General features: G+C 30.6%; 1 protein-coding gene across 1 annotated transcript; it reads right to left on the minus strand.

Annotated features, from left to right (window-relative positions):
* Positions 1 to 8,202: 8,202 nt before the first annotated feature.
* LOC137818548 (protein IQ-DOMAIN 17-like) lies at positions 8,203 to 11,405 on the minus strand. The gene is made up of 5 exons (XM_068622044.1): positions 10,776 to 11,405; positions 10,362 to 10,652; positions 10,008 to 10,253; positions 9,637 to 9,774; positions 8,203 to 9,442 (listed from the first exon to the last, which is right to left on the minus strand). Exons 1-5 carry the CDS (start codon positions 10,905 to 10,907, stop codon positions 8,609 to 8,611), a joined length of 1,641 nt encoding a protein of 546 aa, XP_068478145.1. The 5' UTR covers positions 10,908 to 11,405; the 3' UTR covers positions 8,203 to 8,608.
* Between the last annotated feature and the right edge of the window lie 2,019 nt (positions 11,406 to 13,424).

Consider the following 13,424-nt stretch of genomic DNA (forward strand, 5'->3'; position numbering starts at 1 on the left):
TAGAGATTAGAACCTTTCATTGTATATAAGTGGTGCAAACCTCAACTTTATGAGTCGATTTTATGGAATTGAGTTAGACTTAAAGTTCACTTCCTAATATACTATCATAGTCATTTGGACTCTATCCTAACAATATTATATAAAAGTTAAAAAAAAATTCTGATAATTTTATAAAATCTCATAATATAACACCTCACTTAACATCAAACTTTATACGTATACAATACTTTATCCTAATATTGAAGAAAAGGTTTATAAAATTAAAAGTATTTCAAAAAAACATATACATAAATATATACCCTCATAAAATAATAAACTAGTTTTTTTTTAAGTTAAATTTTAAAATTTATTGCCAACTTCGTCACATAATAAGAACATTCATATCAGCTTCCACACAAATAATAAATAAAAGTTAAGCTATTGAGAATTTGCATAATAATATTTGTATTCTATTCATAAAATAAAACCATCAACATATTAAGTATATTTAAACATAATAAGAACATTCATATCAGCTTCCACACAAATAATAAATAAAAGTTAAGCTATTGAGAATTTGCATAATAATATTTGTATTCTATTCATAAAATAAAACCATCAACACATATTAAGTATATTCAAACACGAAACATTTATCAATATATATCAACAACATATACATACATACACAAAAGAATATTCTAAAAAAAGTTATTAAGTATTTTCAAAAAGCACATTCATATCTCTATTTATATAGAACATTGAAATAACCATCACAATTAATATAACATTGAAATAAATTACAACATTACCTTACCTCATTAAACTATTGACCTAAACAAGGATTTAGAACACAAAAAATTATTACTTGAGTGATACAACTTGATATAAACAAGACACATAACAGAAACAAAATCAAGTTCTCGGTCTTATTTTTACTTAAGTAGGGAACGTTTTTCTTTAAGTAAAAATACTATGAAAAGAACTTTATACAACAATTTAAATATAGCTTAATAATTTTAAAATACCTTATTTCAATTGTTGATTGTACAAATTTTATATTTAGACCATTTTAACTCAATTAAGCATACGAAACTAAAAATATCATTCAATCAAATTCAAAAGTCATTCCAGTCACAATTCAATTCAATAAAGTAGATTTTATTATTGTACCAATTTTCAAACTACAATTAAATTGACTTCTATTCTAATATGATCATTCTAAGATCATCTAAGAAACTAATACCTAATTTCAAACTACAATTAAATTATTTGGTCATCTAAGATCATATTCAATTCAACTCTTAAACATAACTCCAAGAACAACTATATTACATATAACATAAAATAATCAACATAAATAAATTTGATCATTCTCCTTACATTGCAAATTTCAAAGAATTTTTTTTCAAGTTATTTATTTCTTCAAACCCATTCTATCTTGAGTCAAAATACCAAGTTTAATTCTCGTATCAAAATTAGACTTTTACATAAACTTTTACTCTACTCTCACATGTAACTGCACTTGTTCAAATTCAATATAATCATAAGATGTTCAAAGTTCTCCTTCAAACCTAACATTTAAATTTCAACTCATCCATACATGAAATTCTTCAATTCAATTTCTTAACAAATTCAAAGTACAATAGTATTGCAAATGTAACTTCCATTGTCTTAATTCAATTGTTCTTCATGGAATTGCTTCAAATTTATTAAGAACTTAGTGAAGTTCTAACATCTCTTAAGATGTTTGATTCATAAACTAAACATATTATTATTCTTAGAACTTCAAGTGAGTTTATCTCATATCGAGTAGGAGTATGCATGAAGAACAATATATAAGAAAGAAAACTCACATACTCAATGTCTTAAGATTTTGGGTTGAAAGTGATATTTTGACTTTATTATATAAAATAATCATGGTTCATTGGTATCAAATCACTCCAGCGTCTTTCCAAAAAAAACTAACAAATCCAGTCTAATAGAAATTCATTTATTAAGTTTCGATCTCGTGCGATAATAAAATCTCCTATGTTCAATTAATAGAAGAAAATTAAGCTTAATTAAAATATGAGATAAGAGGAAAAAAATACTATAATTAAAATTATCGTTCATTATAGTTGATTTTCACTTTAATATTGTTTCACTCACATTCATAGTGATCCAAAGAATTTAACATAACCACAAGTATATAATGAAATATTTTAATAAATTTTTCAAATTATTTTTTATTAGTCTTTGAAGTTTCCAAGTTTTACAAATATTATACCAACATATTTGGATTTTTTTAGATGCAATTAGAAGAAGAAAAAAATAAATAAACTTTTTGATAAATCAAAACTAACTTATACATGAATTAAAAAAATAATTTAAAAAAAAAGAACTTATGCATATTAATTAGTTTCATTTATAGAAAAGATATACTTATGGAAAATTTATAAAGAAAAACTTAATCTCAAAGGTGAAGTTCATTGGATAAAGCCGTAAGACTTAAGGAGTAAGATAAGAATGTGCCTTCATATTATTAGCTAACCCGTATCTGTGCTGCCACAAGGTGTTGGGCACATACTTGGTGAAATGTTATTTTTCTTAATCATGAATATAAAGCAATATTATGACATTTTAATTATAATCGAGAATTGAAAAAACGCAATTGTGGACATGCAGGGTGATTAATCATAATACGAGGAGTTTTTTGCGACTTCAGAAATCTTCACTTAATCATCTTCTTTACTTAAAAAATAGTCTGAATTATATTTATAAAAATATTGACCAGAGGATAATTAAGGGATCAGCTAATTTTCAAAGAAATCTGACAAACAAGAAAAAAAAACTATGAAGCTTAGACAATTATCTTAAATAGTGTGTTCGGACACTCAAATCGGATACCGACACTCGTATAACACTTGTAGGACACATACCTGTAAAGTGTCAAATTCAAAAAATATTGGTTAGATTTCTCACAATTCTAATACAATTCTAACACACTTTTAAAAAGGAAAAATACATTAATTTTCTAAAAACTCAAACTTATTCTATAAATTTTTATTATGATTATAAAAATAAGAAACAAATTCTTTTGAACCAATCATGAAAACAATTTTTCTGCTCCAAAAAATAATCTGAAACATACTTGTGTACATAAATCTTTATTATCAATTTATATAATTCATAATTATATAATATATAGATTCGTGTCCCCATATCTTACATTTTAGATATTATACGTATATTTGTATCCGTGTCCGTATCATATCAGTGTCCGTATCGTATCAGTGTCCGTATGAGTCTCTCTGTAGTTTGAAAGAACTTGGAAAAGGATGTTTGTGTAGTTTTTTCTTTTTGGAGGAGGGTTCCGTAACATTATTTTTTTGTCATGTGTTTTTGTTTATCAAGAATTTAAACAACAACCAGTTTTGGACTTCTTCTTTTTTGTCACATAAGTTTTTGGGTTGGGCTAAGGACAGATAGTGTAGGTGCCACTTTCAGTTTGCAAAACTGCTTTGGGAGTTAGTTTTTGTTTCCTGCACCTCCTCATTACTAAATGCACCTCCACTACTATCATAAAGACTAAAATATCCTTTCTCACTGTCCAATTCCACAACTGTCGTTGCTGCACGATCACAACACTAAAGAAAAAAAAGAAGAGAAAACACATTATGAAATAATTGTTTTAAAAAATTTATTCTGTAAAATTCATTTCCAAAAGTATATTATAGGAAGTATCATATATGTTACGAAAAACATGTTGTAAAAATCATATTTCAAAATCTCTACTAGAAATTTCATTCTGAAAATATTATTATAAAAATCTCATTTAAAAAATCATGTTCTAGAAATCCTGTTTTAAAAATTCCAAAAAACGTGTTTTGAAATTTTTTTTATCCAAAAGTTAATTTAAAGAAAAATAAAATGATGATTTTTTGAAAATTTTTTATAGAGGTGCGCCAAGAAATTGTGAAGGTGTAGGAATAAAAAGTCTTTTCCTCACATGCTTTTTCAGAAAATTGTTTTTTTTATAAAAAAAAAATGTTTATTTTTGGCCCCTTTTTATGCAATTTCATAATTATTTTCCCACCCACAATATACATATAAATAAATAAAAATATTCACGTGTCTAGGTCATAGCACCCAATTTCAAGATTATATTTCGAACATAATCTTAAATTTTGATTGTGTAATCTATATTATAATTTTAAATTATAACATTTAAAATATGATATTAATTTATATAATCTAAAATTTAAAATATAATTACAGATTACATAATTAAATATTTTATATTGTATAATTATAAACGTTTTAAATTGTATAATCCTCAAAATCTAAAATATAGTTTTAAATTATCTAATTCATAATATATTTTTAAAAAAGTTATCAGTATTATCTAATTAATGAATTACTATTAAAATAATTATACTGATCAGGTCCGTACGATAGCTAAAAACCTCTGTATCTGGTCAAGGTTGACCGACACAACTAAATTCATTATGTCTAACACAAGATTGACAAGACTAAACAGTGATCAAGTATTAGGTAATAGACTCTTAATCATGGTCCATAACCCTAATTCGATCCAATAACAAAGGGTTCATGATAATCATATAAATAGTCACAGATTCCAAGATTGCCTCGGAGCCGTATTATCATGTTTATTAGTACATTTTATTTACCACATTTATTTGTTTCTATCTTTTTCTATTATATTATTATATACAACTTTTCTCTAACATTTTGAACTTATGACTATTTCCCATTAATATATATATATATACACACACACCGGTTCATTACTTTGTTGTTAACATTTTTTGTAAGGATATCCATATAACACGAAAAGATGTTTATCGAAATATAAATTTAATGTTTATATTTATTTTAGTTTTATATTGATAATTAATAGATATGTTTGTGAGAGTGGATGTTTATGATTTGAATGATTGATTAAAACTACAAAATTCAGAAGTTAGTGTTGGTAATAAGAATTTGAATTCATCCTAAAAAAAATTAATGTTAGTGAAAAAAAGTATAAAAAGATCTTTCACGTTGATGCATGGAGTGAATTTGTTGAAGAATATCACACATTCTAAAATTGTTGTCTTTGACGAAGATCCATCGAAATTTATTTAGCGTTGTGAATATAGAGAGGAGTAGAAAGGAAGTGTGTTGTGAAACAGTACACATAAAAATGTTATATAATATTAAAATCCACCTTAGGGGGTAGTACTTTGGAATTAGTTAAAGACAATAAATTGAAATTGAAGCAGAGTACACATTTGGTTTGAATTGTACCTCTTTGAAGATGTGTAGGAGGCTGAAAATGTAAACAAGTATTTCATTAAATAGTAATTTATATCAAAGTAACACACAGGCCCTTGTATTATTAATATGTGTCTTCCCCATTTAACCTTAATCCTTTTCCTAGGCCAATTAATACACCAGGACCATTCTAAGGCTTCAAGATTGTTGGTCCATATTTGGAGTAACATTTAGTGTGATGTTTAGAATTGTTATCTTTCTTCCACTTCAGGTTAACAATCTTCCTTTTAGTCACAAGATCATCTCATTTTGTTTACTTCTGTTATGCACATCAAAGTTATTACTACTACTTCAGTCCAATATCTCTAACCAACCCATCATCACCTCAACTACCTTAAAGTCAATCAAAATTGATTTTGGTACAAAATTTTACAGGACAAAACTTCATTAAGAAAACGCATATATTTAATGCTCAATCAACTTCATTATTTAAAATCTAATTATTAAACTCTAATTCAAAATTTTAAAAAAGTAAATTGTTAAGTCATGGATCTCATCCGATGAAATATAACAAATGGTTCATCTTATGATCTTCAAACTCATCATAGCTTCATTGACCTATGCCTAAGGCTGAGGGCATGCTAGGTCATGGGTCTGACCCTTGGTCATTTATGGTTGTTTTCTGACCTATGTATCTAACGTTATGAGAGAGTACAAATGAAGGGATCTCAATCAATTAGTCTTAAACATTCAATTAAGACAAAATCATGACTAAATGTGGGGAGGTTACAATTCAATCTATATATACCAGATTATGCTCTACAGAAAAGATGATCTAATACACAACACAGGGAGTACTCTTAATTCATATTCTATCTTATACTCATTATAATTTTGTGCTCTTAATAACTTGAACGTCGAAGTTTCATCGCAGGAGGAGTACCCTCGTTTTACGAAGGTTGATTTTAACGAATATTTTTTCATCTCATATAATAATACTTTGATATTTTTTTATGTTATGTGTGTTAACATATTTAGTTTTTCTGTTTTAAGTTATTGAGTTTTGTTTGTTTGACCCAAATTTCCTTTTCTGTTTCAGCTAGGTCTTAGATTTTTTCTTATATATACACCATGTATTTTATTCTCACGTAAATAAGAATTTATTTTGTATTTTTTTTTTCTACTTTTCTCTCTTTTATGCTTATGTCATTGTCTCTTTTTCATTTGCAATTAGGATTCATCAGAATTTTCCTTTCTCTATTGCGCTCATCAAACAAGAAATATTCATCTTCTTTGTAATAATGTGAAAAATATCTCCTTATTATATTCCTCCCTCCAATGAGTGAAGTATTGGAAAGATAACATAAAGTTTGAACTCATTGACGGAAAATGATCTATTATTAAGATGAAGTATATGTGATGAACATACGATGATGCCCATTTTGTTTTCTTCCATGAATATTTGGTAGAAAAGTGATTCCTGATTGGCAGAAGTGCAGATAATGGTTTCACATGTAGCTGGAGAACTTAACAGCAGCTGTATTTGTGCAAATTAATTTTGATGTGCATTAATTCTGCATGCTTAGAATAGAAATGGTTAGTCCTTAGTAGTAGTTTTTCAATTTGAAGCATGACTTTATTGGTGTAACAACAGAATATGCAATATTAGATATAGGCTATAAGTTCCTTCTAGCAAGCACCTAACCTGTGTGATAGTGTTCAGTATGATGGGACCCCAAACAGCTCATAATTCCAAGAAACCTCTGATTTATGAGTTTCAGTGAACAAAAGTCTGTCCAGCTGGACTCCTCTGTAACAATTCAATAACCTGCTCAGACCATATCCACCACTAAAAATCATCTGTTATTAACTTTTTTTAGTTTTTTTTTTTTACTTCCGAAGAACATGTTAATTTGTATAATGTTTTAAAAATTAAAACAATTTACCCTACATTATTTATTGGTCGTATTAGTTACCGATATTGTCTCACTATCAAATCATTCCTAATCTATATAATTTCATGCATAAAAGTTTGTCGAAATTTCAAAACACAAGACTAATGTAGTGTCAAAACGCATTGGCATGTGTGCTCACCAGAAAAAATACATACATTTATGATGTTTTTTAGTATACGTTGAATGCAAAATTGGAAAACCTACATGAACGTTGGATAAAATTGAAAATGTTTTGAATTGAATCCATCTGAAATCCAAACCCGTACATAAAACTTGACAACTGTGTCTTACACATGATGTGCCTTACAGTGGCATGACATCATTGTACTCCGATAATAAACTCGTTTTAAAAAAATTCCTTAACTTTAGCAACCCACCAAATTACTCCTGCTAGAGATGCTCTTACAGTTTCGCAAAACAGCACAAAAAATCCGTTGATCACTGAATAAAGCACAAGAGTTATTGAATAACAGATTCCGTGGTATAAGACTACAGAACGTAAGACACAGTTCATGATCTCTTCTCATTAAATGCCCAAGCCTATCTGCTTTTACCCTTTTCATGCTGCAGACCATGTAGCAACCTGAAAAAGTTTTCATGGCTGCGAGACCAAATAATAGTGCAAAATAGTGAGCAAATCATTCTTTTTAGCAATGGCTAGTGTTGATCTCCTCTTTCACATGCAGCAAAGTTTTCTCTTATACATAGTTAATTATCATCACTAGTTATACATGCAATGATAAGTGTGGACTTACCCAATACATTCTAAACAAAATTGTTTCACTTTGACGTGGAATCCAACTCACAAGCATGTAGCATAATAGACAGAAGATGAGTGAGTGATGGGGAGCAATAAAGGTCAAAGAATATGACGCGATGAAGACTCAAAGTATACAAATAATGATTTAGTTTGCTCATGCTAGCAATGTTGAATTTATCCATTTGATTAGAAGAAAACAATGAAAGGAAAGAGGGTTGTACATTTTGCTAAGTGAAGGCAATGCTAAAATACGAAATATTAACATGCTATTGTGACAGGACAGTCCATTAAAAGCTATTCAGATGGTCTAGGCAATTCTTTCAACATCAACACAACATCCCAAGTGAGGTAGGCCACCACATACGGCTTACTTTTTTATCTTGGCATCTCAAGAAAACTATGAAAAACGAATGATAAACGTACACATTAAATTGTTCTGAGTTTGCTAGCAAGAAAAAGTACTTGCTTCTCTGCTCCTAAACATCAGCTTCAGTTCAGGTCACCCGGGGTAAATAACTTTCTTTTGGGGTGAGAAAGGGTTAAACTAAAATTAACTCTAACATCACAAAAGCCCAAATAAATAAAAATCAAAGAAGTGAATGGCGATAGCCTAATGGGTCCGCTCATGTTTCTTCTCATTGAAGTATGCAACAAATCATCTCAACCACCTCCTAAGGTCACCAGTTGAAGAAGGAGAAACCTCACCACCACCAAGACTTTCAGTGCAGCAAGAGGAGTAGTTTGACTGCTGCTCCAACCCAAAGTGTGATCCACTCACACTCTTGAAGCTTGGACTCCTTAAACTATGCCCATAATTTCCGTAACTCACTCCCACGCTATAAGGGTCAGGAGCAGGAAAAGAAAGCCTCTTCTTTGCTGATCCCACCCTGTCCCTCTCTGGTGTGGAAGGCCTCTGCCTTGGAGCGCTTTGTGACCGAATTCGAGCCTTTGCAGACTCCGTTGCCGCCATGTAATTAGGCAATGTAGCACCACCACCACCACCACCACCACTACTAGTTCCACTTCCAACAGCCCTTCCATTTTGGTACAAGTTTCCTGTATAATGGTAATTGGACCTCAAGCTTGGTGTTTGGGAGGTGGGGTAGTTTCTGTCTTCTCTGATGCAACGAGGGCTTGCTGATCGCACTTGGATGGGCCTTGACTTGGCAGGAGAAGGGGTTGCAGGGGATTGGTGAAGGGATCCATTTTGGTGAGATCTATGGAGTGGGGAAGCAATGGAATGCCTTTGTGGTTGATGGTGGTTTGGGTTATATTGATAATTTGGATGTGATCTTCTGTAATTGGTTCCTAGATACGAATAAGGCTGAGAGGTGTCAATCTCCACAGTCTTAATGGGGTCTCTTTGATCAGTTGAAGCCCTTCCTCTATTCTCCCATGGCTTTGTGGCCATCCACCGATCTAGCCATTTTGGTCTCTCTTCCAACTCATCTTCATTTCCAATTGATGATGTCCTACCATTCCTCCAAATCTATGCATCACAATCAATTAACCAATCCAAGTCAAGGAAGTTAATTCAATTTCAAGAATAGTAGTTACTGAACCAAGTCAAAGAAATTAATTCAATTTCAATAATCAATAAAAGCACTTCACAATCAATTCCACCAAACAAAGTCAGTGAAATTAATTCAATTTTAAGAACCAGCACTTGGAGAGGATCAAAACCTGTTGGGAAAAGGCTTGGGATAAGGTCTTGTCCCTCTTCATTGCAGCTTCCTTTCTCTGCTGCAACATAGCCTTCACTTCTTCAACAGTGTGAGGACGTTCATCCCAGTCATCTGCAATGCTGCTCCCCTCTCTTGACTACCAAAACAAGCACAGCAAACGATTCAAACACAGAAAACCCCTTTTCCCAACTGCTGCTTGATTAAGAATATGAAAATGAGGACTATTCCTTTGCTTTTTGTAAACAAAAAAAGTACTTTTTTCCTTTCGTGGTTTTCAAACATAACTATTGATTCTTAAAGCAGGAAAAAGTACACAAAGTTTGATCAATGGTCACTAATGATGGTTTAAACAAGTAGCCTGTCACTTACTATTGATTTCCTATCAGAAATATCCTGAAGATACCGCGAGTCCCAAACACTGGCGGTGTCACTGAAAGTGGATTTTCTGCTACCGTCAAGTGAAGACCTTATGCGCTGGTCAAGGACCCTTGCTTGAACTCTAACCAAAGCCTGCATGCATCTAAGGGTCATCTTTGCCTGCTTCCTAACATTGTGACCCCTAACCAAAGCTTGCAACTTCACCAACCCCTTTAGTGCACGAAGTGCTCTTTTTGCCTTCAAACAAAAAATCAAAACTCCAGATTAACTAATTGATTTACCATGGTAACTTCTTCTCTTAAAATCTGAACACTTTTGCAATTCAGATCTGTTAAGGATACTCACCAGATACCCTCTGAAAGCTGTTTGGATCACAACAGCAGCATAATGCTCCCTTGCATGGCTAGCAGGTTTGGTCAACCTTGCCACCTCCACCGCCACCTGAGCGGTGGCCATGGCTGCTTCTGCGGTGGCCACGGCCACCGCAAGTGCATGCTTCTGATCCTGGTCTGTTCTTGAACCTTCAGTAGTTGCCGTCACATCATGCTTCAACTTTTGTTGAGTGTTGTGTCCACTACTTACTCCTTCATGACTCATGTGAGTCTTCCTGAAAATCCATCTTCTCTTTTCCCTTTTCTGCAAAATTAAAACAGAAGAGTGTTCAATGCTCATTCTCATGATCTAAAAACTTACACTAGATTAATCTGCAAAGAAAGAAAACATGAACAAAAAGGCGCGCACACACACACACAAAAGAACCTTTTCCTCGTCTTCTTCTTGATCACAGTCTTCTCTTCTTCTGCCACTCCTTTTGTCAGTGTCTTTGGTGGGAGATCTGAATGCCCTTTTGACAGCAGTTAACCAGGAACTACCACTTCCCTTCTTCCCCATGTAAATCTATCTCAGCGGCATTTACAGCTAGAACCGCTAAAAACAGCCTTTAGAAAGAAAGAGCCAGAAAAATAAGTTGTGATGAAGAGTTAAAGACAGAAGAGAGGTTGAGACTCAACTCAACCTCCTTTAACCTTGTCTGAGGAAAATGGACAGGAGGGAAAACAAGGAGAGGGCCAACACAACACTAATGGAGTTCTTGTTCAGTCTTTGTTATTAATTTGAACGAGTACATAACAACACAGTTGAGCAATGCTACAGTAACTTTGTCCTCCTCATGCCTCTGTCTTGAGTGAGTGAAATATCTGAGCCACCCCTCGTTAAAAATCCTCAAGAACAAAACTATATGTAATGCACCATCATTCCCTTTCTGTTCATTTAATTTCAATCTTATGCTCAATTTTGATTGAGTTCTTCACCAAAGTATCATAAAACAAAATAAAAAAGATTATGCTCAGCTCATATGTGCATTTTTCAGCTTGATTGTTCGAAATGACTGTATATAAAAAGATAAATCATTGATATTTTATTCTTTAGTTTTTGAAGTTAAATTAAATTCAGATTTTAAATTATAAAATAATATTACAGACTGTCATAAGGTTTGCTTACATAAGCTTTGCGTGATGAATGTGAATAAACTGTGTGCAGGTTTTTTTTATATAGTTTGACTGTTTCAAATTATAAAAAGTAAAACTGAAAAAGGATTTCATTTGGTTTCAGATAAGCTTGATTTTAAATTGAATTTTATTGCAATATTATATTGAAGTTTAGTTTAAAATAAAATTAAACACAAACTTTTGCAAAATAAATTTCACCTTAATTTAAATTTATAAACTTTAGTTGAAACAAAAACTTGATCTTTTTTTAAAACAATAAATTTTTCACAAACTTCCAAATTAAATAACTATAACAAAATCTATGTTTGAAATAAATGAAACAATATTTGAACAAAATATGTTAGGAACCAATAATACAAATAAAAACTTTATAAATTTAAAGTTTATCTCAGTTATTAGAGATGTTAAAATAGATGAAAATGGTTTTATGATATAACATAAATTAAATTAAATTGAAATTTTTTATAAACAATCTAATAACAAGTTATATAATGATATTTAACATAAAAAATTTTATAAAAAAAAAATATTTAATAGAGATTTTTGAAGTAATCCATTCATCCAACACCTTTTACAATAATAAGATTACAAATTTCCTTTCAGTCAAACAATCCCATTTATATACTATGTGCTCCAACTCACTTCTAAACCTTAACAAAAATTAACAGATAGAATATTTGAAACATTAATATTGAGTGAATGATAAGAAATGTAAGGTTAAGCATTAACTTTAACCACTTCATCATCATCTGAAAAATTATGTGAATAAATTACTTAAATTGCAAGACTAGTAAAATTAAGATGATCATAATTTACGGGTCTTTAATTTTTATAAGCAAAATAAATTATTATAGAACTACATGTTTGTTCTTATAAATTTTATTTTCACATGTCACATTCTCAACATGAAAGGAAAAAATACATAAAATGAGATATAACTCTTATTCTATTGAGTTAAAACTAATTTAATTTTTTAAAAGTCACTTATTGTCAAATTAATTTTAAGATTAGACTGATAATATATATAATATTAAAAATTAAAGTTTAATTATAATATATACTTATAAAACTTAATTTATATCTTTTAGTATAATATGAAATATCTTTATCTGGATGATTTTTAATCAATGTTAAAGATCCCACATCGACTAGAGATGAGTCATTGTATATAAGTGAATTAAACTTCAATCCTATGAATCGGTTTTATGGGATTGAATTAAACTTAAAGTTTACTTTGTAATATGATATCCTAGTAATTTCAAATCTATTAAACTTAAAAGTACACCTCGAAATAGGAAATGTTAAATTTGAATATAATGTGAAATATTTTGACCATTATATTGTGCAGAGAGAAGCAGAAAATAAAATAGTGAGTTAGAATCTGGATAAAGATTATGGTGAGCAGCACATGGTTACCCAATTGAATTATTTAAGGAGCAGTGAGAAACAGGCTGTGTGTGGAAGAGGCAGCATATAAAGAATATTAAGTTGTAAGAAGATTATGGATTTTTGTGGCATGGATAGAGTAAAGTGGGAGTGTCAGAAGCTACCTTAAAGCTTTGTAATGTTAATGAATAATAATTGAATAAAGCAATGGTTGATGAAATGCAAATTATGTAATGTAAGAAGAGAGAGGGATAGAAAGCAAAGTTGAGGGTGGGGAAGAGAGAAGCTAAAAGTGGCTTTTTCTATAATGGAATCAGAAAAAGTGAGTATTTCTTTTTGGGGATAAATTATTAGCTTTTTGGTGGTTAAAATATGAGGTAACTGTGATGCTCTCTCATGGTGTCACGTGGTGTGAGCAGATGGGGGATGGACCATGGTGCACTCTCTTAGGAACATGCATCATCATGTGTCCTTACTTGCTAAAAAATAATTTTAATCTTTTGCAACCAAACCA

This window comes from Phaseolus vulgaris, chromosome 10, assembly GCF_000499845.2.
Source record: "Phaseolus vulgaris cultivar G19833 chromosome 10, P. vulgaris v2.0, whole genome shotgun sequence".
NCBI classification, from domain to species: Eukaryota; Viridiplantae; Streptophyta; class Magnoliopsida; order Fabales; family Fabaceae; genus Phaseolus; species Phaseolus vulgaris.

Bases quoted from the DNA above. Each gene is read 5' to 3' on its own strand.
- LOC137818548 (XM_068622044.1), bottom strand. From the start codon at position 10,907: ATGGGGAAGAAGGGAAGTGGTAGTTCCTGGTTAACTGCTGTCAAAAGG. The intron at 10,653-10,775 runs GTTCTTTTGTGT...TTAATTTTGCAG, and splicing joins AAGAAGAAGACGAGGAAAAG to AAAAGGGAAAAGAGAAGATG. The intron at 9,443-9,636 runs GTTTTGATCCTC...TGTGATGCATAG, and splicing joins CCCAAGCCTTTTCCCAACAG to ATTTGGAGGAATGGTAGGAC.